The sequence below is a fragment of the Salvia hispanica genome, chromosome 5 (assembly GCF_023119035.1).
Source record: "Salvia hispanica cultivar TCC Black 2014 chromosome 5, UniMelb_Shisp_WGS_1.0, whole genome shotgun sequence".
In the NCBI taxonomy this organism is placed as follows: Eukaryota; Viridiplantae; Streptophyta; class Magnoliopsida; order Lamiales; family Lamiaceae; genus Salvia; species Salvia hispanica.
The window spans coordinates 23,684,114-23,709,090 of NC_062969.1; the positions used below are offsets into that span (position 1 = coordinate 23,684,114).

Genomic DNA, 24,977 nt, shown 5'->3' on the forward strand with positions numbered 1-24,977 from the left:
TGAATCATGAATCCAATCAGTTGAATCATGAATCGATAACTTCGTGGATTAACTATGATTTTTTAAAAATTGATTACATACAACACATTTATCAACCAACTATAAATACTTCCAAAACAAATTTATGAAACCTAACAACATTGAAAGTCGTGGAATCATGGGAAAAGGTAGCATATACGTATTTAATTTATTTTTGTTCTTTATAATCTTGTGAGTACTTTGGAATCTGACAGATCAGTTACACACTGTATGACAATATTAACTAATGCTGTTTAATTATATATCTGATTTTTTTTTAAAATGGTGGTAAAAATTAGACGAGTCTACCTTTAGAATATGTGGGGCTAGACTATATCCAATTAAAGATTATTTAAATGTAACTCATGCTTGCCGGCGCATTTAAAATTGACACAAACTGACTAATTAACGCCTCATTTAGAAGTTTTACTAATACTACTATTAAATGGACGCCGTTTTTGACTTCTGCCTTTGATATGCATTAAGTAAGTAAGACTGTTGACGACCAATTATCACAGCCTTCGCTTGCAAATATTTTTACTCCAGTTTCAATGAATGAAATTTACATAACTCTATTTTTTTCATTTTGGTATTTATCACTAGTAATCTAATTCTATACATAATAAATTTTAACATTTTTCCTATTTTTCTTTTACTTTACGAGTACTAGTTTTATATTAAAAAAATATATATTTTCGCATATTATCAACATTATTTTTTGTTGGCGGAGAAATTGATCTAGTAGTAGTACTTTGAAATAAGTAGATTATGTACATTTTTCAGTAGTTGGCATTTTTTAATAAAAAATTTGTATATGGAGATGCAAAGGATTTGGATTATGACGGCCACGAGAAAGGCGTGTAGTACGTGAAATTAGTGTTTGCTTTTGTGCAAATAGTATATGCTAATATTAAACGTTATTGTTTTAATAAAGAAATGATTTTTTTTTCAAATGTTATTCTGTTCTTTGTGTTTGGTCAAGCCGTCAAGGTACTGACCCACTTGCCTTAGTACTAACATTTAGCAAAACTATTTAATTGCTAGGTATTTATTACGAATAATGCGTTCATCGATATAGAAACTTTTAATATGCATATAATAAAAACCACAATTAACATGTTAATAGTAATTTTCAGCCTACAAAATCGAGTTGAATACCTTTCCGGTGACAAATAGCATAAGGAACTAGGTTTCCGACTTAACGGTGGTACTCTCAGCTACAATACTAGTACCAGTGGTAGAAACGACAGAATCCTCAATAGCAACTTTACCCACCTTCCTTCTCGCCCTTCTCCGCTTCAGTGAGACGCCGGCGGAGGATTGGCAAGTACCGCCGGCGCCGTAGGTGAGAACAGATGTGACGTGGCAGTCCTGCCAGCTCAGAGATTTCAGGTCGTCTTTCACTTCCTTGAGGGTTAAGCTTGCATCGCCAGATACGCCGTCTAGCAGGCTCGACCGCTGGAGATCCATCAACTCCATTGTTGAAACCATTTCCATCAGAATCGCCTGAATCACATTCCAAATCCAAATCGTAAAAACACTACCAATTTAAAGAGGTGATAGTAGTAGACTAGTCGTGCCTTTGGAGCTTCGATCTTTTTGAACCCATGCATGCTAATGACCTGCCAAACAAAATGCGAGTAGATTCAGCCCCAAAATCTCGGTAAATCTCACCGATTGCACAACTAAAATCCAAATCCAGAGCGCACTTAAAATTCAACTCATACTACCAATAGATTTAGGATCGGGTGAAAAGAGAAATGCAAAAATCAACACAACTGCGGAACAATGGCAGTGATTCATGTAAAAACTGAGAAAGAGGCTCGGTTTCACCTCGCGAAGTTGACCAACGGTGAGAGGCAGATCGCGGTCGTCAATGAAATCGAGGTAATCTTCAACATCAAGCTTCTTCCTCTTCCAACCTTCACCGTCTCCCAAAACTTCCATCACTATCGTGCAACCTTCCCCGTCTCCCAACCGCCTGCGTGTGTGTGTGAACTGTGAAGTGATATTCGCGTGTTCAGTAAAGGTAGATTTCGCTATATATACGCAAAAAATGCAATTCCTTATAGATTACCACATACTATATCATTCTATTGTTTGATATGAAATATATTCACAACTTTTTAGTTATGACATCTTTTATTTCAATCAATCATATATCCATTACTTATATTTCATATATTCATTACTTATATTTGAAAACTCATTTGTCACCTCAATCCACACATGAAAATTTCCATCGACATATAAAACAGAGGACCTCAAAAGGGGCACCAAATAATCGACAGACTATTGGAAAAACTAATCCGAATCCGAATGTATGCCAGCAATTTGAGTGAATTTCCTAGACAAGAATTCACATCTGAATCAATGCGGACAGAACAACAAAACCAGAAAGATTCAAGGTCCTGGTCTGCGAGACGGCATAGATATTAGACAAGACAAGGGGCAGCGGTGGAAACAATCTCGCTTCAGCAAGTTCCTCACGAGATGTATCGGTCCTGCTGCTCTTGAAGAAGCTTTGCAGAAGACTTGGCATCCAGGTAGAGAGAATTCACTTCTTCAAGATCCGCCTGCAACAACGTACAAGTCAACCAATTATTACTTCATAATCGTTGATACTAACATTTTCCGAAGTTGAGTTAAACGTGCAATCGTACCTTGCAAATAATATCACGCCCATTCATCTTAGCAACAATGCTGGAAGGAGATAGCAACTGGACGGCATGTCTGGCGACACATTTTTGAGCCAGCGTTAGATCTAATTAACGCTCGAATGCAGAGTAGTGGATAGCCATAAAAGATAATGAGAAAAGAAAAAAGAACCTCAATGATGATTGCTGTCCAATCTCTCCAAGATAAGCAAGGCTTTCCTCATCTATTTGGAGTTCCTCAACTTGTGCTCGGATAGCTAATATCTATATCACAGCATCAGCAACTTATAATAAAAGCACAATACAAGACATTGACCATTCAGCACCACCACAGAATAGTTGTTGTGAGATTAACCTGTATCATCTCGGCGGGGCCATAGGTTTCGGTTCTTATGATAGCCAACCGATCCAACAAGTCAACTGGTATACCATGAGGACTAGTCATGTCTGTTCCTCTGCAAAGCAATGTTATGATATTAGCTTTGATATACGGATTAGCTGTTGAGAAAGCATGAATTAAATCTACATTCTCAATATAATCCTTTAAAGTAAAATATGCTCTAAAGGATATTTACAAATATATATCACTTCATCTGCATACCTGACACTGCAAATTCCTCGATTTGTGGCAAAGATCACAATGGGAGATAGCGAACTTTCTAAAGCACGATTTAAATAAGAAAAGCACTCCATATCCAGCATATGAACCTGAGTTGTTTTTAAACAGTTAGTCAAAGGAGGAGGCATAGAGTCAAGGTAAAGAAATAAACTAGTAAATGATTTTAACAAAAAAAAAAACACATAAATGCAAGTTAAGGACCTCATCAATAAACAAGACACCAGGAACAAGCTCTGCAACACCTTCATCTATATACCGGTTGACAACCTGGAATTATGAACATAAATAAATAATCAGCTTCAAAACCCAGGGCCTAAGAAGCTACAAATACCATGTCATGGCTTTAAGACACACCTTGTTTATTTCTTGCCGCAGCTTGTCAGTGATTTCAGTTTTCCTAGGTTTCATCATCTGACCCATCAGAGACAATATATCTTGGCCTCCTTGGGGCCGTGCATTTGCAGCATCAAGATCGTGCAATGTAACATCCTTAAAGAACAGATGTAAACAAATTAATTTTTTATCACTTTACTAAACGAAAAACATAACTCAAATGTTCGTGATCAAATCACATAGAGCCTCAATGCATCATCATTCATCAAGCAAAACCAACTTGAGATATTCAAACATTTTCACTCTGAATCAGAGACTTCAGAGACTACTGCTAACATTAAAGATGAGATCGAAGCAAAAGTCTAGATATTAGAAAAGTTAAGTCTAGAAGCTCCATAATGCCAAGAACACAACAAGTACCTGCAGCATCAACCAATCTTTGTACTTTAAATGCCAATGGCCTATCACACAACCAGCACGCTTTCCAGAAGCATGATACTCTTAACGTGTACAAGACATGGTTTAACAAAACTTCCACTCAAGTTCGGGACGAGAAGATGATGAGATCAGCACAAGAACAACTTAACCAAGTTTTAGGTTGTGACTTCAACAGATAGCAGGACTGGGAAGTAAACAAACTTAGGCAAACGAATATGTGGAATGGTACTTCTAAATGTTACTTCTAATTTCCGTAGTAGTGCATCACTTTATCTAGTATATAATAGCTATAAAATAACTTTGCTCGGCAGTGTAACAAACCTGCACTATCTCCTTCTTTTTATGAACTTCTCCTTTAGGGAGTGGCACATATTCTTCTGCCTCGAGATCGAACTCAGTAGCAAAAGCATCACTCCTTCCAACCCTTTTAACAGCTCCACTATTTGCTTCAATGTATATCACATCACCAACAGCTACCTACAGTTAGAGACACGGATCTTGCAGCTGAATCAATTAACGCCATAGAGATATTCATTATAAATGAAAAGGATGTGTTACTGTCATAAATGGTTTATCGTTCATACAACATCCTTTAGAATCTTTATACTGCCTTAGCAGATTAGTGTAGATAGAAAAATACATTACTGAAATATAGCATCTCTAGGAACTAAACAGTATGTGAAACTGTCATGATTATTAAAAGAAAGCACAAGTGAGGATAGGTCTATCTGAGACTGAGACAAACCTTTTCCTTAATCAAGGCATCATATATTGTCGGATCCAACTTCAATTGTTTGGTTCCTTTTACAGTCTTCAATCCAATTATAACATGGCTGATACTTTTACCATAACCACCAGTCACACTTTCAGTTTCTTCTGGAGATAGTTCGGTAACCTGCAATATATAAAAGTTAGATATCGAAAAAAGTAAAAGTTGCAAAATAGCAGCGACTTCTTTCAACATTCTTTTCTCATAACATGAGACTTGCCTCTCCTTCGTAAACTTCCTTGTTTTCTTTAATGCGGAGACCAATAGCCCGCCGAAAGTTTTCCATTAGAACCTCTGTCTTCTTTACTTCTGATGAATATACCTCTGATCCAACCATCGGGCAAAATGGAACCTGCATTTCAGAAGACGAGTAATATGCCATACATCAACACCAGAGACAGAGACAGTTAGATGCTAGTATTTACAATGCATGGCACACTGACACTAGATTTGTAGAACATGCCAAATAAAAGACAAGGAAACAAGTAAAACATAAGTTCAGTACGCATAAACAACCCTGATTGGCATATAATCTTTGAAACAGTATGTTGTTCTCTTCGAACAGAAAATTTTTCATGTCTCGATACAATGCATGTATAAAGGGCAGAGAGGGAACTAAAGTCGAGGAAAGTATTTGGAAAGACAAGTGTGAGCACAGTATCAGGCCACATAGATAGAGAATTTCCTTTTGCTTATGAAGCACTAGTTTGAGAATTTCAGATTTCAAAGTGTAGAGCAAGTTCGATGTATATAAGATTAAAGGAATACAGGAGAGAGGAGCAGTTATACAGACCTTGCTACCAAGTTCTTGGGAAATTCCAAGAGCAAGCGCAGTCTTTCCAGTGCCAGGAGGACCAGCTAGTAAGAGAGCACGGCCAGCCATCTTCTTCTGTCGAATCATATCAACCACAAGGCCACCAGCTTCCCTTGCGGAATCCTGACCCACAAACCCAGCAGCCAAAGGCAATGCTTTTCCATCGGGCTGCCAACATATATTAACAATAAAATCAGTTAATGAAAACAAGAGTGAACCAGATAAACCAAAACGTGACTATGCAAAGAAACCAAAATATCTACTCTCTCCCCACAAATTAAATGGTGTAAAGCTAATACAGGAGGAACAAACCCTAGAGCTTATAAACCCCCGAAACCGTAAAAGGCTGAAACTTGTAAATTTGTGTAAACATAATAGTATTGACAATGGAAAGAAGAGCCAGTTGAAAAGAATAACCTGGAGGCCAAGGCCTTTAATGTGAGTGTGAGTTGCGATTCTCTGTTTCTTTGTGGTTGATTGCACTTGTTCTATCTTCATTCCTTATTTCCTTCTCCTTCCTTGCTTTACGAGCTGAGCTCCCTTGCTCTCCCTCACACACTAAATTCTGTTTTCCTGCTAATTTCACAAAAGCTTCTGCCGCTGTAGTAGACGCAGGGAGGGAGGCGGAGTTGGGTGAGTAATTTTTGTTTATTTCAAAATCACACTCAAAAAAGGTTCAGAGAAAATCAAAGTGTTCTACTTGCTGTTGGGCTGTTCCCGGGCCCGAGGCCCATGTCATATAAATGCCGATCACATTATCCCATCTGATTTCACCGGGGAGTAACTTTTAATTCTGTGTATTAAAATTATTAAATATAATTATATCAATACAATATTTAAATTTAAATATTAACACAAAGACATAAATTTATCAACACAAGAAGATTGATAAATTTATGTTTTGTGTTGATATTTTTAACATATAAAATTGATAGTACTATTAGTTATTACTACTAGTTATTAGTTATTACGGTAACTGAGTTAGTATTTGATCATTCACCTTACTCCTATTGTCCATACACACCTTACACCTATTGTCCATATCTGTCTCGCAAGGCATTTCCATTTTTTTTGTTAATTTTATTAGTTGAATGAATAGAAATAATAATGTTACATTTAAATATGTTCTTGGGACATCTCCAAAATAAATGAATCGTTTTATAGGGGACCAGTATGTCACGCATCGCTCGAATTGCAAAATTAAATTCACGGATGGATATGCAATTTCCTCCTGCTAAGTTTCGAATTGCGACGATAATTTGGGTTTTAATCATTTTTTGTACTATTTCCCAATTTTTATAAGCTAATGAGATAACAAGAATTCATCAACAATTCTAGGCAGTATTTATCTCGAGCATGGGGTTTTCAATTCTCCTAACATATTGTATGAGTTCCAAATTCAAACAACACGCATTTGATCGTTCCATATATATATCTTCCAAACTGTCTCCACTGCCCATTTGAGTGTTGGAGTGGTATCCTAATTTGAACAAAATAGATATACATTTTCATTTCCTCGCTAAAAGCTTTTTTTCATGGCCTAATTCCTAGCATGAGACAGACCAATTGGTATCATACTGTAAGAAACTTCCATTTTCGGCTGCAACTGTTGACACTCATTCCCCGACACGAGGCCTAGAAATGAGGCGGTCTAGAATGTGGTAGCCCAACGTCGCTCTCTCCATCTGATGATCTCTACAATAACAGAAGCTCCACTCATTGCCACGCCAAATCCAGCAAATGTGGATAGAAGGATCGATACAACAGGTTGCACATGAATCTACACTCATATAACATTGCATATCTCAGGTCGCAAGAAATCAAGAGATATAGCCTAAAACCTGTTAAAGATTGGTTCAAGCCATAGAATGCAAAATCTGCATTACGAAAATGAATTTCTTACCACGTTGTAGAATATATGGGCAAAGAGGACAACAAGAATGAACTGGCATGATGCATATGCCCACACAAATCTTCTCTTCACTGCAAGATATTAAAGAATGCTTAGCTCTTTCTGGCTGAGATTTGATAATTAGCTTTTACTAATTAGCAGCACCAGCATTACTCTCTTTTTGGACTGAGAATTAGAAATACCCATAGCTGAAGATGTCATGGATGAGAGGAGGCCAAGCACACAAGAAACTGGAAGTGATATAGCAATTGCACTGGACTTCAAGTTCTTAACCTGCATCATAAACAAATTCGGTTAATAGTGAGCTATATGCTGTGCTTGGTCTCCAGAAAATAAATTCCACGCGACCTTACCAGTAGCTGCTCAAGAAAACAGAAGTAGGCTAGCATACCAACAATGACAAGAATAGGCAATTCCTGCCAAATTCTGCATTGAAGAAACAAAACAGACACGGTTACACTCGCTTACAAAAGATAACATATTAGGTGTTCGTTGCTTATACAAGGCAGTGCGCCAAACAAAAGGTGTGTGATATGCAGACTGCAGTATCTCAGATGCAGGAAAGGAAGGGAAAATGGTCAAATCAAATTTCTCATAGTTTTCAATGCTCTTTATATGTCTATTTCCCAGCCAAACTCTATACATTTTGAATATCAGCCATAGTTTCATTTGATAGTTTCATGCAGTAGGAAGTTAAGCAGAAACGGCATAATATGGGGTACAATGTACTCATTCGATTATTTTGAGATTAAATGACATAACTTTAGCCTCAGATATACAGTTAGCCACTTGCCTGTGTCCATTGAACTCTGTTTCTCTGAAATCCGTGGCCCCAGTTACAGAGCTTTGGACGCGTAGAAGTGTGACTGGTAGATTAAGAACTTCTTGCTTGCAGACTTCACATGTCTTGTTACCTTTGATGGCAAACCATTTAACTGCGCATTCTCGATGAGCCAATGAAAGTTCGCCTTTGCAGCTACACTCCAGCTTAAAAGTCTCTCCATCTTCACATAGCTCAACAAAGCAAATTCGACACACAGCTTCCTCTTCTGGTATGTCTTCTCCACCAGCTTCGTTATTCTCTGAGAATAGCCGTAACTTCATATGCATACACACGCCACAAATGATGTACAAATAGATGCAGCATCTGAATTAGAATATTTTATGATTACCATCATTTTTTCCTGTTGAAGCCACAGACACCTCAGACTCCGCATCCTTCACTTTAGGTGTTGAGGGAATCACACGAAAGAAAGAGTTCAGTTTCGGAATCCCATTTTCCTTGTTAATGACCGGAAGAGAATGCGAACGAGACATGTGTCCAACTTCTTTAATCTACAAAACAAGACAACCAACATAAATATGTTAGGTACACTCACCAATCTCAAGCAGCCAACAAGTCCATACCATTACCAGATAAGTAGGCCACAAAGCAGAGTTTTATTAAAACTACTGGAAGAAATCTTAAGAGGTTACCTCAACTGTGAGATGACTGTTAACACTTCCTCCATGAATACTCTCCAAATTTTGATTTGGGACCTCAGGTACAGGCATGGATGATGCCCTTTTAATCCTTGGTGTGAAAATCTTGGTAAGCGACCATGAACGCGAAATGGATAGCTTATCTTGTGTAGCAACAGTGGAGGAACTCGAATCAACATTGACAGCCTTGTCCACATCCGAATTCGAACCCCGGTGTTTGAAGCCCAACTTTGGCATAAAACTCATGATAGAGGGTTTCCCTCTGGCTGAGGGGGGTTCAGAAGATTCATTTGGTAATGAATCATTAAAATCAGGCGTTAAAAGGAAGTTCACTCTCTTGGGAGTCGGAATTGGAGTCGGAGGCATGTTTATTTGCACGACTTCTGGAGGAGACTCGTCGGCTGCTCTGGTAGGTATCTCCAGGAAAAGATTTGGTTTCCTCCATTGCGTGCCCTTGCCCTGCGATGTTTCTTCCATCATTTCTGAAGGCTTTTCCATCTGAGAATAAAGCTTGAATTAGTATAAATGCTAAAAGCAACAAGTAGCTTCGTAAAGTGAATAATGAAGTTTAAAGAAAGCATGAAAAAAGGAGAGAGGTCATTTTATCAGGAATTATTGCAGTGTAATTGTTCAGCTAATGGATAGAAGTTGAAGAAACTAAATAGACGCTAAAATGGAAATATAAACGGCAGAAGGAATTGGGAATATGTGCTGCACTGCACGCATATATAAATACAAATAGTGATTGAGAATCAATGAGCCAATGCAGAAATTGAAGATTTGTGGCGAGGAGAAGAAGATTTAGAAGTAGAATTTACCTGAGTGGCGATCGGAAGTGGTTGAGCGCTGCTCATCATCTCAGTATGCGATAAACGAAATTGGAGAAATGAATCGGAGGTTTTATGAGGGGCAGGAGATGGAGAGGTGGTTAGAGGAGAGAGAAAGACATGAATTGTGGATATAAATGGAAGAAGGTAGGTGTTGGGACGATGCTACTGTATTTACTACACACGACTGCACAACAAGAGACCTGCTGCTGCTTACACTGCGTTCGCCACTTTTTTTATTCAAATTCATGTATCGTTTTCCAATGGATACATTAGTATTCAAAGGTATCTCGCTTTAATCATAAAAAAAAATTAATAAATAAATATATCAGCATTCATTTTTATATCTTCCACTAAAATAATCTTCTGACATTAATGTAAAATTAATATAAAAAAATATTATATTCGTCCATCAAATTTTGTCCGATTTTAAGAAAATTAAATGCTAGATGAAAAAGATTAGTAGAAGATGAATCATAATTTTATAATGCAATGTGAATGAAATAAAGTTAGTGAAATGTGAGATCTATTAACAAAAATAGTATAAAACTAAATGAGACATTTATTTATTAATGAGGAAAATGACAAAAAGACTATAATTGATGGACATTGAGTAATTAATTTATTATTCTCCGTTCTATAGTAGTGAAGATATTTCTTTTTGACATGGAGATTATGAAAACATGTGTAATGTAAAATAATAAAAAAGATAGTACTAATAAAGTAGAAGAAAGGAAAAGATATATTAAAGTAAGAGAAAATGAAAAGTAATAGTGAAATAATGTGTTAGTATTTTTTACTAAAAAATGAAATGACTACACGGAACGTACAAAATGGGAAAATGACTCTACTATGGAATGGAGGGAGTAGTAAAAAATGAGAGTTATCTCATTAAAAAGAAAAACTTACTATAAGTAGATAAAAACTCATTTCGGTGGACGACCCAAAATTAAAAAAACATGATTATTTTTTGTGGATGCAATGTTTTATTGTTTTTTTATTTCACATTTGTAAAAATTAGTTAAATTTTGTTTTTATCATATATCAAGAATTTCATACACCAAATTAAAATATAATGAACGTGATGAATGGGATTAAAAATAGCCCATTGAACTCATCCGCACTATTGCACTTCACTCTATTTAGTGCTTTTGTATTGTCCACGTGGCTCTATTTTTGTGGATGTGTCTATTTTATATTTTACCCCACTAATTAGGAGTACTACTATAAAACAAGTCTTTAGAAGGTCAAATTAAGTATGCGACTACATTGACTGTAATCTTCTTCCTTCTATGAGAATTACAAGCCTTTGGGATATATAAACAATTGTTTTGGTTTGAGTGAGTGGCACTGTACCTCATATTAATGTTAAACTTCAGTTTTGACTTTTTAACGTTGATGACTTGATTCAAACACAGTAAGAAACTCATTACATATGTTGCAGATGTAACTCCACTCCACGTGTCAGATAATCCTACCTACTACAGTAGGGTTTGTTTAAATTATGATATAATCTAATTTGAATAACTCACTTACATGCATGCACGCTTACTAATTGCACGTGACAAATTAAATCAAGATTAACGCATATGAACAAAATACATAGTTTTAACATGATTTGTGGCTCATATTATTTAAGCCACCATAAAGATAAAGTACAAATTTGAAAATTAAAATTTTGATTTGACCGGCCACTCATCGTAAAAAGTTATCAATCACACAATGATGCATCTCCTAAAAGAGAAAAAATGAGATGGGGAAGAACAATTGGTGGGCAATATAAAGTATAAACAATAAAATAGATAAACTTGGCTAATAGTCGAAAGATTGGTGGATTCAATATCACGTTGATTGATTAGGTTTACAAATAATATTATACTATCATATTTTACGTAGATAAGATAAATCTAACATTTTGATAGACATAACCAATGATTCGGTGTAAAATAAATTAATTGATGAGAAGTTGGGACCAATATTTGATTTGATAGTGAATGATGATTTAATAATATATGGACTTTTCTGATGGAATGTTGCACCAATAATAAAGGTGGTTGGTAGTTACTATTAGCAAAAACACATGGCTCCAACACCGCAGACTATATATATAAAAGTATTGATGAAGAAGTACTCTTTTCAACCTCAGCTTTTGCTTTTCTTCATAACACAAAGTCGAACACTAATTATTTTCTAATAAAAGCAAAAAACATGTCGTATCACCCCAATTTAAATGATAACTAGACCGAACAACCATTTCTAGGTTATCTATCACATTTTATTTTCTTTATGGAAGAAAAGTCATTCCAGCTTAAATTTTTTGGAATAAACTACACCACACATCCGCACAGTGCCACCACCTCTTCATTAAGAAATTTAATTAATTAGATTTCATTTAAATCTTCTAATCAAATGGTCTTAAAGAGAAAATTTTGAGCTGGATGAAAGTAATCATACAGGTATTATTGACCAGAAATAATAATAACAATAAACAACAATTACGTGACAAAATCAATAGACAAGACATAGTGGCAAAAGCATATTAGTCCATAAAAAGGCGTTTCTAACTCATCCATTCATAACAAAGCAGATCATAAAGATTGGACAATCTGCTTTATAAATAACTACACATTTATACCATAATGTTTCAATTTATTTATCTTGTAAAATTAAATTGTGGAGCAATAATTTATGATCAAACTGTAAGTTTTGTAACAAATTCTCAAAAAGTCTCAGCTGCTATAGTTAGTAAATGAAAATAAAATGTTAATAACTCAACTGAAAAACAAGCAAGATGTGAAACTATGGAATACCAAAAAAGTAGATGATTCATCAACTCATGTTTAAGCTTATTCACCTCTCAAGCAGCATCACCAGCTCGCAGTGGGGTGTATGAGGGAAAAGATCGACAGCCATCGCTTTCACGGGTTTGAATGGCTCAGACTCGGGCATAGATTTGGATCTGTGACGGGCTAGACCAGCAGCGCTCATATTTCTCCATCCCCGGTTGTTCTTATTATTTCCTTTCTCGGATTTATCGGGTGAAGGCGTGCAGAGCTCGATAGCATTTGCCACCAGACTATCAGGATTGCAGGAGATGTAGCTGAATAAAAGAGAATGGAGTCAAAATATATTGTGGGACACAATAGAGACCAACAATATTGATTGATGAAATAATAGATGGAGAAACTTACACGAGCCTCCTTAAACGCGACTGCGTCCTCAAAACTTTGATTACCTGCATTCACAGGAATAGTTGTCGAGAACATTAGATAGAGCTTTATAGCAAGAATGGAGTAACAAGGCATGCAACATTTCGTTATATGCTTGCAGAGGAATGGAAAGGTTCGTTCCTATGGATAGTCTAAAATTCAAAGATGGATACCATTTGCCTGAACTACATATGCATAAAAATGCTTGAAGATCACTTACAGTGGGATGAAGTCCGACACGTGGAGGATCCACTATAGCAACGACATTTTTAAATTGTCGCATTGGGTTGCTACTACTTTGTGAAGTGGAATCCTTCTCCAACTTAGCCTCATCTTTCGAACACCCACTCACAGCATGACCGTTCTCATGGTTAACAACAACAGAGCTATTTTCAGCTCCAACCACACCATCAACAGAGTTTATATTTTCTTCAGCGGAATTGGCTTCAGACTCATTATTTTCTGATGTGTCTCTGTTTTCGTCTTGCTTTTCAGGCAAAGATAGATACTCTTTCATCAACGACCCAATAACATCCTCAGCCTTGTCACAAATTAAGGAACATTAGAACAGAAGATTTGGCTATTATACACATTACTCAGTTAGTATAGACATAGTAGATATTGGCGAACCAGAAATGAAAAGGGAAGAAATAATTAGGGAAATAAGTCCCAACCTTTCCACAGACAAATCTGCAGTTTTTAATGCCATTGGCTTCCGCATTTCTTTCTGCATCTGAAACTGCAGAAGCATTCATTTCAATACCGACGACCTGTTAAAATTGGAATCCAAATCAATTGTCACATTGAATAACTAACAAAAGGATAGTGTACAAGACTACAAGGAATGATCTAATTTAATACTCCCTCCATTCCATAGTAATAGAGTCATTTTGCCATTTTGGTACGTTCCATAGTAATAGAGTCATTTCCCTTTTTAGTAAAAGTCAACACATTTTATCACACCTACTTTACCCTCTCTTACTTTTTTCTCTCTTCATCTCTCTACCTTTTTCATTTTCCACTTTATTCTCACTTTACTTAACTCACCTAACACAATTTTTCTTAATCTCCGTGCCGAAAAGAAACGCCTCCATTACTATAGAACGGAGGGAGTATTACCCAAACCCAATACAATTGCAGCACCATATGAATAAAGTGGAGTGCTTACCTTCGTTCCCAATTCAATGTTCTATTTTTTTTCTTTGCCAATATAACACCAATTAGAGGAATACATGCAATTAATAAATGTTCAAAATGGATTTTAAGCATTACCATGCCAACATGGTGAGCTAAAGTCAGACCAATAGTTCCAGTCCCGCAACAAACATCAAAGAGTAAAGTGTCAGGACCCAGGTCAGCCCAGTCCCCGGCAAGTGAATACAACCTCTCTGCTGCAAGGGTGTTAACCTGCAAAAAATTAGAAATGAATTAGCAAATGAGGTATAAGAGAAACTAGTCCTCTTCATTCTTTGCTTGATTTCTTCTTTAGGGAGAAGAAGCGCCAAACTTATAGGAAGTATGAAGAAAAGATGGCCTGATCATTAAAAAAATCAAGAAATTTTACCTGAAAGAAGGCAGACGGAGATATAGAGAACCGGAGATTGCTTATGTGATCATGAATTCTTGGTTCTACGACATCATCAGATATCTCCAGTCCACAATCACCCCCTCTATGAAGAAAAACGTACCGCAAAGGGGCATCGGATGGTGCAGCATTCGATATTCCTGTATGATCCTGCAAAAGATGTCAGACATGATTACGTGCAGAATTGACCCAAACAAGATGAATTTAGTATACAAACTGCAGTGCAGATAATGATATTTTTGGGAGGAAATCCCAGGCAACTAACAAAGAAGTATAATACTTATTAAGAGATTGAAAGAAAACACAAACAGGATCAAGCACTGCCCTGAGCTCCATATTATAGCTAATTAGCTATTTGACATTCCTAGTTCAAAATTACAACAGTGGCAACTGAGACAAGGATACGTAATGACTACCTTTCAATAATCTCAATATTTACGAAAGGAAATGCTAACTGAAAGCTTTTCAATAGATGTTCTCTTAGACTCGCAACAGTACAAAATTGTATTAGTATTTTCAAATTTCTCATAGCTGCTATAACTAGGTTGCATCATACTCCCTCCATTTTTTAAAAATAGCAACTCTTTCCATTTTAGTCCGTTCTTTAAAAATAGCAACTTTCAACTTTCTATTTTAGGAAATCTTTACACCCTATACATCAATTAATTTACCACTTATACCACTAATAAAGTGGGCCTCATAATCCACTAACATTAATTCCATTACTTTTTTCTCTCCCTCTCTCTTACTTTACCAAATTGTGCATTAAAACCCGTGCAGTTTCAAATGTTTCTATTTTTAAAAAACGGAGGGAGTATTTGTATTTTCTCCCTCCTACCTTATGGCAGAATATGCCATGGAAAACAAAAGAAAAATTATACTCCGTAGATGGAAACCTGAACTCAGTCAAACATATGATAAGATCATCATACACAAATCACAATATCAATTCGGGCTACTGGTTTACCTGAATTACTAGTGTTGTTAAAGGTAATGGAGGAGATTCTGCAGTAGATCCTGCAGAAAAAGTTTGTGCTAACCGATGAAGTTCCTCTTTTACCTGCCCTTCATCAGAACCCAGGGTGCACACCTGCATCACACAAGATATCGGGAAATACACTGAACTAGTCAATCAACCAATCAAGTCTCTTCATAATAAATTACCAAAACAGATTTCTTAGAAGGTTGTCTTCTTATACAGTCAATGAAGAATATGTACAACAATCAGTCACTCAGGCAGTAGGACGACAGTTAGATTTATGAAATTCGAAAGGCAACCACTAGGAACGAACCTGAACCATGAGCATGACCTCTGAAATACTAGCCTCGGAATTGTCAGCATCAATCTGGCCAGGTTTCCTACCCTCACGAACCTAGATATAAACATTGGCAATAAATAGTCACCTAAGGTACTCGTTTTCTAATTAGTAATGTTTGAATTAAAGGATGGCATTTTTTTTTGGGATCACGAGTTGAAGCAAATTCAGCAATTTTTAAGACAATTAACAACCTCACTTGACATTTACAGTAATTTTTGTATAAAAACAAACCGTAAGTTGACGCCAGAACCCGCTATTGTTCAATCTGTTCCATATGGGTAAGCACGACTGCTGCAGAAATTCTTGAAAGATAGCAGCATATTTACAAGCAATTCTAGAAACATTTGGGCAGTCAACGGGTTCCTCAACAGCTGTCACACCTTCCCTATATAAAATTTCCAAATAATTTTAAGTTGAGGGAACAAAATGTAGTAATTATGATAGCTCGCTAACAGGAGACTACCTGAAATTCCCAAGTAAAAAGCCCACTGTGTGCTTCCCTTGCAAAGAATTTCCAACAGAGAATTCACACTTGTTACGGTATCCATTAACAAGGGGTGATTCGATTATACCCTCTAATTTGCATGGAAGACCACCTGAATTACAGCAAAAATATTAGGTAAAGGATCCATCTGCACATAGTCTCTCTATCCTGCCTTAGGTCTACAGCAAGAGAGACTGATAAAGTTCAAATACAATGAAACATGGCATAACATTAATATCAATAATGTCCTCTCTGTCAGATTCTACCATGATGCTATTACACAATTATCAACACCATAATCTTTTATTAAACTTCTGAGACATGAATAGAACAGGACCTATTTCTCTAGCCTTCAGGATCCATTCTGGAAGTGAAATACCATTTGGACATGCCTTGCGTGCATTTCGAGTCTATTAACAATAAATACAATCCGAAACTCCTATTAGTGGGCTGCAGAAGGTTTAAAGTAATATTACTGAAAAGAGAAAACAAGTCTTCCATGTAACTCAAAACATATCGAGTGAGTATGATAATACTAACTAGTCTTTTGAGGATTTGTGCCAAAGAGTTTTTCTTGTGCTCGAGCTGATCAGAATAGGACATGTGAGCAAGAGGAGTCACAGCATCACGGGCACTTCTAGCCTTTGAGGCTGAATCGCTAGGAAGTACACTGTCATTCTCATCATCATTATCTGGAGATGGCTTTACAGGCAATGCAGCTTTATTGCTTTTCTCAAACGGTCTTTGAATGACATCCGAGACCTTTAATGTTCTATTATTTCCAACAGTTTGCCCATCCAGCTTCTGAAACACCAAGAACATGAGAAGCAAATTTCACACATTTATAACTTATGAAGGAATATTCGGATGTACCTCCACAGCAGTCTTAGATTGTTCTTCACTTTCGAAAGTAACAAAACCAACTATCATTCCTTTCTTTTTCTTTGCCGATTTGAACACGATGCCCTGTTACAACAATTTTATCAGATTCATGATATGCATCAAGCACTGCAAATGAACTCGTTGATTATAAACTAACAGAAGATGCATCTCTTGATTTTCAGTAGAGCAGTTGTAGATTTGCAGAACCATTACATAAATAACTTAAGCAATCATCATTTTTCAATTCAAGCAATTGCATCGAGATAATAATAGATAGCAACCTAACCTGGTCGTTCAGAAAAAGCCTAAAATTATCCGAACTCCACTTCATAGGCAAATTGACAATACATTTGGATAAACCAGAAGAAGACTCCTCCCCGTCCTCCTCCAACGCCTCCGTCATCATTATGCCGCCCGCCTCAGCAGCTTTATCCTGGTCATTAGTTTTGGCCATCTTTTTAGCCCGCTCCGAAGTGGGATCCCAAGTGTTGTCGGGGCGCGGCCGGAGCTCGTCCTCCCCGTGAGCGTAGCGGCAAGTCTCGCCGTGGCTGCACAATTCGCCAGACCTCCTGAAGTAGGAGCATAGGCTCGTCTTCCACAGCGGGTGCTTCGCCTTGTCGGCTGAGGGTTCCGGTTCGGGCTCAACCTCACGCTTGCGCTTCTCTGGAAGGTTAATTTCTTCGGCGGATGGAGGCGGAGGGCTCACCGACGGATTCGGCTGATCGGTGGAATCCTGGTGCTCCACTGAGGTTAGGGTTTCAGTTGGCGGGATTTCCGCCATTGGAGGGTTTTTGAGTTCGAGAGGGTTAACTGGTTGAGCGTTAAAACCTTTCAGTGAAGTCTGAAAGGGTTTGCTTTGTAGTCACAGTTTCAACATCAAATACAAAATCCCAGATTCACCCCTAAAATAATTTTGGACCGAACTATCCTTATATCGAGTGGGTTAAATTTAGGACTGACAACTTTCGACAAGACCCGATAATTCGATATGAATCCGCACGAAATTATTGGATAGGGGTCGAATCTTATTGGATCTGTGTCCTTATCGGCTTGACCTATTAAGAACCCGATAGTTTCGGGATGGGCTGGGTTCGGGTCGGATATAGGTAACCCATTAAGAAATAATATTATTATTTTTATTATTATTTAAAAAATATATATTCCTTTAATTTTTTAATTTCTTATAAATTAGGTTTAAATTGTATAAAATGAATTTTAATTGTGTAAATTAGGTTAAAAATTAATGTTTAATCGTGTAATATCAGGTTTTAATCATGTAATATCATGTTCGGGTCGTTATCGTGTCGTGTCAGCCCATATTATATCGTGTCGATAGCGGGTTCATGTCGAGTGCGGGTCGTGTTTGGATTTGAAGGTAGTAGGACGGGTTCGGGTTAGACCTTATTGGATTGGGTCGTTACATGAACGTATGGTGGTTAAATCAGGGGTAATAATGCAATATGAACGTATCACCAAATTATGACAATTTTTTACTGTTCACTCAATTTCAAAATTTATTAATTTACTTCTTTCATCATGTTGTAAATGATTGATTTCTTTTGAAAATAGAATTTAAAATAATATTTATTGAATTAAAATAAAATAAAAGAGATAAAACGAGAGTAAAGAAATAAATTAATCAACTGTTTGTGGGACGGATGGTGTACAAACTTTTAGATTTTGTGTAATTTTTTCAAATCCGCCCTTTTTCGATGAAATTTAGCAAATGGGACATGGCTCATGCACTATTATCATTCACACACTCTCATGCAACAAGCCACTGGAACATGCCCGCTCGTAATTCGACAATGTGTTCAAAGATGCCGGACGAGAGTTGCCGACTGGTCGACCACCACGGAAGAAAGAATCCCATTATTGCTAACAATTCAAGATAACATGGAGGAAGAAATATATAAATATTCTATCAGAAAAAAAAGGCGTCAAGTTTCTTTCACATCAAAGTACCAACCTTATATAAGTGTTTTTAACCGGTTTAACTCTTCAAATGCCTTTTTCAACTCATTTCTTGTACAAGCTGATTTTGGTTTTGTCCAGTAATCATATAACGGAAGAGAAATGCCACAGTGCCTAAATTCTACAATAAACAAGATCCAATCAGCACATCAGTTGAGTTGGTGTCCTCTCCTCTCTCCTCGGAGGCTGCCTCTGTTGCCTGCAGCCTACCGTACTTGCACCAGCACAAGTGGTAAGGCATTGGCCCATCATCTCTAACGACCCAAGGATGACAAGCAACAGCCTCCAGTGTTATCCTCTGCTTTGGATCTGCATATCAAAGTGATAAGTTGGAAAGAAGTGATGGAATTGATTATCCAAAAGTGTCCAAAAATATGAAAATGGAACCGAAGCTGACTAACCTTTGCAAAGAAGACCCTCGAGTAGGTCTCTCAATAGGGGATTCAGGTCATCAGGAAACAACAACGGGTTATTCACTATCTGAAAGAGGCAACATTGAAGTTAGAAAACAGATAGATTAGAGACATATCAATATTGAAGCAATAGACTCATGCACCTTGTCATAGGTGTCTTGGAGAGTCTCCCCTAGAAATGGGTAGTTCCCCATAATATAACAGTACAACGTAACTCCAACAGCCCAAGTGTCAGCAAGTTTTCCACTATAGGTTACACCTAATTTTACAAGAAAGGTAGATTGGTTACAATAAGATGGAAAAAACATCTGGTATCAAGATTGTTTTTAAAAAGACAGACCTAAGCAACACTCAGGCGCTGTAAATACAGGAGTTCCAGGAGAACGACGGAGCTCATCATTATCATCCTATGGAAAAAAATTACTTGTTTATTTCTATAGGTAATGATACCCCAAAAATTAGTGAGTACATACTAACATTAAATATTTAAGAAATTTTATTCAACAATTGTGATAATAATTAGTGTGTAAATGACTCAACATGTTCATACTTATATTCTTGCAAAAAATTAAAAATATGAAACATGCGAACTCATGGATCCAAGTGATGAAAATCATAGTACTTCGTATATAAATAATGAAACCAATGAGGATGGCTAGTAACATTCTCTTACCTCAACAACCTGGCTGACGCTGAAGTCACCAATCTTAACTGTGCCAAAACTAGTAATTAATAAATTATCAGGTTTAATGTCTCCATGCACTATGTTCTGTCAGATCAAACAGTAAAATAACATGTCAGTTAATTCTGGTAAACCACACATAAAAAAATAGAATAAATAAAAGCCTATAAAAACAATTTCTAAGTGCAGTTTTAAAGGCATAACACATCCTCATTTAATACAAGCTTTATACAAGGACATCATATATATTATATGTCTCATTTCACTTTTACTATTTCTGGAAAATAGACCCCACATTCCACTAATTTTTTCTGCCACTTTTATTTACAAAGTCAAACAATTTCTTAAAACCCGCACGATAAAAAATGGGACTTCTAATGGGAACTGATGAAGTAACAACATAGTTACCTTTTAAAGAAAAATGAAGAGTAACAACTAACCCAAGTGGGAAGAGTTGAGGGGGGAAGTCATAATGCACACATTATGAGAAGAGTTAATTGCATATAGAACTGAAGGCAAAGTACGCTAGCAATTTCTCAATTGATGTGGAGTACAAAGACTCAACTAATTTTTCAATTTTTGTTGTTTTATGCACAAGATCAAAATAAGTGAAACCTTCTTTGTATATAAGATCAATAGGAGTCTTAACAATTAACATCTTGCATGAGGTTGATGAATATCACCATGGCTTTAGACTAACGAAAAAGTTGATGCCTATGATAAATAGTAAAAACATTAAGAAGTTTCTTGTTTATATTGATCTCTTACTGTTTACATAATAATGTGAAAGACAGTAAGAGAGGTTAAATAAATTATATGAAAAAATCACATATTTTAGGAATCCCTGCTATATTATGATGCCAAATAACACAATATTTTACAACTCAAGATGCATAAACAGTGTCACGTAATATACTATAACAGTTGAGAAGTGGAAAATTAGAGGTTCAGAAGTGAATCCAATCAAATTATGAATATTGTAAGAAGTGGCATTAGTAACATACATGAGCATGAAGATACATCAATCCAGAAACTACGTCACGTAAATACTTCCGTGCAGTATCTTCCCCTAGAGCACATGAAGGACCAATATCCTCACAAATCCATTTTTCTTCTACATATTCAAGAACTGAAACAAATTGTTATGACGTCAAGTTATAGAAGTCAAGTTAGCAGGAGTAGAATAACAATAAAATAAAGTAATGGCAAAATACCCATATAGAAGTGATCTGTTATTGGGTCATCTATAACTTCCACCAGATTGACTATATTAGGATGACTCAACACTTTCATGATTAAGACCTGAAAACATGTGATTATAAGTATGAACAAACAACTAAAATGGAACAAGCCGATCATGGCAATAAATTAAAGGAATAGGATGATCAACTACATGTTCAAAATTATCTGCAACAATAAAGATAAAAATAAACAACCATTATTAAAGGAGAGTCAAATTAAATAAAGAGATGTGAATTGATTGAGTAAAAACATGGGCATCACATGTCATAATGAAAACATTATTTTGATGATTTAGCATTATGTAACTAGTTAATGGTCTCGTAAGCAAACACTATAGATGCAAATTTAAAGATTTTTTTTAACCGAAAGCGTGCAAAATATTCTATAATATAGGATTAGAAAAAAAGAAAACAGGAAAATCAACAAAATCTGGTGGCCACAATAAAGTATCAAATACCTCACGATAAACATCGGTCATGGCAGTCTCAGAAGGCGCAACTCGTAGCTTCAACAAATGAGATTTGTGAAAGGCCTGTTCACATGGATTGAGTATAGTCGGTAATGATGTGAATTAGTAGCAATTTCTTAAAATGATTTTTATTTTGCAAAATGGCATCAATAACGTCTGAAGCAACAAGTCTTGCTTTTGCTAGAATGGCTATGGGTTAAATACCTGCAACAAAACATCCAAAACTATAGTAATTCTGTAGGTAGAAGGTCAAATATTCCCCCAATAAAACCCAATAGCAGAGAACCATTTTAACAACCAAAGCTTCAAGGATTTAGTTGATACAAACATCTACAGGATTAAAAAACATGCCAGAAGATATTACCTTTATGGCATAATGTTTTCCATCAACACGGCTTCGATAGAGAACCTAAACATTCCCGAAGAGGTAAGATTACATGTTACATTTCCAAAAACCAAATACTTATTGGAAAATACCTAGAGCAAAATACATACCACTTTCCCATAGCTGCCAGAACCAATCTTATGTTCACGCACATATTCATTGATTGTCTTGTTCCCATCATCATCCTGGCATAATGATAGTCAATATCGTTTGGAACACTCTCCTTCTATTAAAGAAAGTATTGTTCACGAAGACTTGACTAGCATTACTTCATACAACACACATGACACACTATTTTTTCTTATCAAGTTTCTAAACTTTTACTCCGCTACAAATAAACCTTTTGCTTATGCAACATACATATTTTCTACAACTCACCTGGGAGCGTAGCAAAGTGTTGGTTTCCTTAACAAGAAACTCCCTGCAAACCAATCCATTTTCCAGCAGGGACATCAAGATCTCCTCAGAGCGCTTCCTTGGGCTCAGGAAATCATATTCATCAGTTTCCGTCATATCTCCATTATAGAAATCGTCATCCTCATCTTCTACATCATCATCATCCAACAAGGACTCCTGTGAAGTACCGTGGGGCTTCCCTCTACAGGGTCTCTCTGCCTTCTTTGGCTTCCTCGAAGAGAAACCAAAACACCCACAACAGTCCATTTGCAATAACAACAATCTAGCCCGAATTTAAATTTAACTGAAAACTAATAAACTCGATAGTCAAACCTGCAGAAATAGGGAAAGGGTATCAAAAATCAAAACTTGACATGTTGCTTGAGTGACCTCAGATTTAGAAATGAAACAGGAAAGCACTCTAATTCAAATTGTAGAATAATTTAAAATTGTAGAAGCTATGTGCCATTAACCTTTTGAACAGACATTTCAAAGACTTGCCTTTTCTTGTGTGTATATGAAATATTGAAGTGGGTATCGATGGGGCGATCAGCTATGCTATTCCAGAGGATGCCATTCAGAGAAATGAAAGAAACAGTTAATGGAGCCAATCCCATTGCAATTCAAAGCCAACATAGCAAAGTGTCCAGCTCAATTATTCTCATGAGTTACAAAACTAGAAAACTAGTGCAGGCTTAGCCCTCAATTTTTGCCTTGTTGTGCCAACGACACCTTGACCTTTATTCTCTTCAAAGAAAAATTAAACGCAAAACTTTAATTAAAAAAAGTAATAGTCGTACAACAAGAATAATCTAATTAAATTCAGGTCAAATTAAGGAAATGACAAAGGAGTTGTATCCAGATATCCACAAAACGACACCCACGCAAAAGTAAATAGCCTGAAATCCAATTATCATTGGAAATTAAACTCTCTTTTCAATTGCCGATTTGTACCTGTGTTGTATCCAACAAAAAGAAGCCCTAACCCAGAACAATCTAATTCTACCGAAAAATATGAAATTTCTTGTGTTCAATAAGGGGCTTACGAAAATGCAGATGTTAGCACAGTTTTGTGGTTATTTCACGATAAATTCAATTGGTACGAGGTCATAGGAGGGAGAGATATGTGTGGATAGAAAGTTTAGGATGAAAATTGTTACATCAAAAAATTTGAAAAAATAAAATAAAGTTTGGCATCTGATAATAAGAGAATGTTTAAATGCAAAGTTATGGTAGATTAGCGAGTGAGTGGGTTGGAAAATGATTAGTGGATTGTAAACAGCTTTAATGAAAATCAGTTTGATTTCCTTTTCGCATTCTAACAATCTGTCCGTCCCAAACATTGATGATCTATGTTAAATCTCACTATCATGCTCTACTTTCAACACTATTGTTTTCACTACACAAATATGGCATTCCTATGTTACAAAAATATCTCTATCTATTTTTATTTTTTTACAGAATAAATTCATAATTTACCTATGTATTTTTGACACCTTTGAATAAAAACGGACGGAATTTACCTATGTATTTTTTTCTTGACAAACCTTTTTGAAAAGCATTTGCTGGCAGAATCCACATGTGTGGCGATTTTTTGTAAAAACCTCAAATACTACGAGGTGTCCTAACTAACAACAGTGTAGCATTTTTAAAACACTTGAGACTCACAAATGTAGTTGCATTACATAAAAAAATATATTCAATTATTAGGCCTCCCAAAACCTAGTTATGTCATGATTCATGAGTTAATGCCTTGAATAAAACACTTCAAAACTCAAAAAGCATATGTTAGAAAATTTCCAACCTGCTACAATGAAATGTTCTAAACCCACATAACCTCAGTGGAGATTACCCAATGCAAATCTTCCACCATCTCCTGTTTCATCTCTTATAAACATGAGCAATAAACTCATCATTATTTTTTATGTTTGTGAGGAGTGGAATAGGAGATTTCCACCATCTCCTGTTTCATCTCTTACAAACATGAGCAATAAACCCATCATTATTTTTTATGTTTGTGAGGAGTGGAATAGGAGATGGCGTAGGATTTGCATTAGATGATCCATTT

At 36.2% G+C, this 24,977-nt stretch overlaps 5 protein-coding genes across 9 annotated transcripts; all 5 read right to left on the reverse strand.

Moving 5' to 3' along the window:
* Positions 1 to 1,093: 1,093 nt before the first annotated feature.
* On the reverse strand, positions 1,094 to 2,122 carry LOC125188952. The gene is made up of 3 exons (XM_048086072.1): positions 1,852 to 2,122; positions 1,599 to 1,640; positions 1,094 to 1,524 (listed from the first exon to the last, which is right to left on the reverse strand). The coding sequence occupies exons 1-3, from the start codon at positions 1,963 to 1,965 to the stop codon at positions 1,204 to 1,206; spliced, it is 477 nt and encodes a 158-aa protein (XP_047942029.1). The 5' UTR covers positions 1,966 to 2,122; the 3' UTR covers positions 1,094 to 1,203.
* Positions 2,123 to 2,248: 126 nt separating this feature from the next.
* Positions 2,249 to 6,304, reverse strand: LOC125188949 (ruvB-like protein 1). Its single transcript, XM_048086069.1, has 12 exons — positions 6,066 to 6,304; positions 5,628 to 5,816; positions 5,055 to 5,186; positions 4,811 to 4,960; positions 4,387 to 4,542; positions 3,649 to 3,783; positions 3,496 to 3,561; positions 3,277 to 3,383; positions 3,031 to 3,130; positions 2,848 to 2,939; positions 2,682 to 2,751; positions 2,249 to 2,594 (listed from the first exon to the last, which is right to left on the reverse strand). The coding sequence occupies exons 1-12, from the start codon at positions 6,144 to 6,146 to the stop codon at positions 2,505 to 2,507; spliced, it is 1,368 nt and encodes a 455-aa protein (XP_047942026.1). The 5' UTR covers positions 6,147 to 6,304; the 3' UTR covers positions 2,249 to 2,504.
* Positions 6,305 to 7,046: 742 nt separating this feature from the next.
* LOC125188950 lies at positions 7,047 to 10,098 on the reverse strand. 2 transcript variants are annotated; one of them, XM_048086070.1, is made up of 8 exons: positions 9,861 to 10,089; positions 9,037 to 9,540; positions 8,733 to 8,895; positions 8,354 to 8,642; positions 7,914 to 7,986; positions 7,743 to 7,833; positions 7,552 to 7,631; positions 7,047 to 7,428 (listed from the first exon to the last, which is right to left on the reverse strand). In XM_048086070.1, the coding sequence occupies exons 1-8, from the start codon at positions 9,897 to 9,899 to the stop codon at positions 7,300 to 7,302; spliced, it is 1,368 nt and encodes a 455-aa protein (XP_047942027.1). In that variant the 5' UTR covers positions 9,900 to 10,089; the 3' UTR covers positions 7,047 to 7,299. The 2 variants fall into 2 exon arrangements, with proteins under 2 accessions (XP_047942027.1, XP_047942028.1); XM_048086071.1 differs by lacking the exon at positions 7,047 to 7,428 and having other exon boundaries at positions 7,714 to 7,833; positions 9,861 to 10,098.
* A 2,442-nt stretch (positions 10,099 to 12,540) lies between these two features.
* Positions 12,541 to 18,192, reverse strand: LOC125188948 (zinc finger CCCH domain-containing protein 24). The gene is made up of 14 exons (XM_048086068.1): positions 17,635 to 18,192; positions 17,340 to 17,432; positions 17,007 to 17,270; positions 16,804 to 16,876; positions 16,446 to 16,578; positions 16,214 to 16,367; positions 15,956 to 16,036; positions 15,631 to 15,753; positions 14,643 to 14,813; positions 14,351 to 14,485; positions 13,753 to 13,848; positions 13,299 to 13,619; positions 13,061 to 13,104; positions 12,541 to 12,969 (listed from the first exon to the last, which is right to left on the reverse strand). The coding sequence occupies exons 1-14, from the start codon at positions 18,127 to 18,129 to the stop codon at positions 12,720 to 12,722; spliced, it is 2,433 nt and encodes an 810-aa protein (XP_047942025.1). The 5' UTR covers positions 18,130 to 18,192; the 3' UTR covers positions 12,541 to 12,719.
* A 1,053-nt stretch (positions 18,193 to 19,245) lies between these two features.
* LOC125186648 (serine/threonine-protein kinase GRIK1-like) lies at positions 19,246 to 24,154 on the reverse strand. 4 transcript variants are annotated; one of them, XM_048083058.1, is made up of 13 exons: positions 23,956 to 24,154; positions 23,411 to 23,656; positions 22,892 to 23,242; positions 22,624 to 22,698; positions 22,493 to 22,537; positions 22,117 to 22,191; positions 21,632 to 21,719; positions 21,422 to 21,546; positions 20,409 to 20,504; positions 20,076 to 20,142; positions 19,879 to 19,994; positions 19,724 to 19,802; positions 19,246 to 19,631 (listed from the first exon to the last, which is right to left on the reverse strand). In XM_048083058.1, exons 3-13 carry the CDS (start codon positions 23,174 to 23,176, stop codon positions 19,444 to 19,446), a joined length of 1,239 nt encoding a protein of 412 aa, XP_047939015.1. In that variant the 5' UTR covers positions 23,177 to 23,242; positions 23,411 to 23,656; positions 23,956 to 24,154; the 3' UTR covers positions 19,246 to 19,443. The 4 variants fall into 4 exon arrangements, with proteins under 4 accessions (XP_047939015.1, XP_047939017.1, XP_047939014.1 ...); XM_048083060.1 differs by having other exon boundaries at positions 23,411 to 23,467; positions 23,864 to 24,154; XM_048083057.1 differs by having other exon boundaries at positions 23,864 to 24,154.
* Between the last annotated feature and the right edge of the window lie 823 nt (positions 24,155 to 24,977).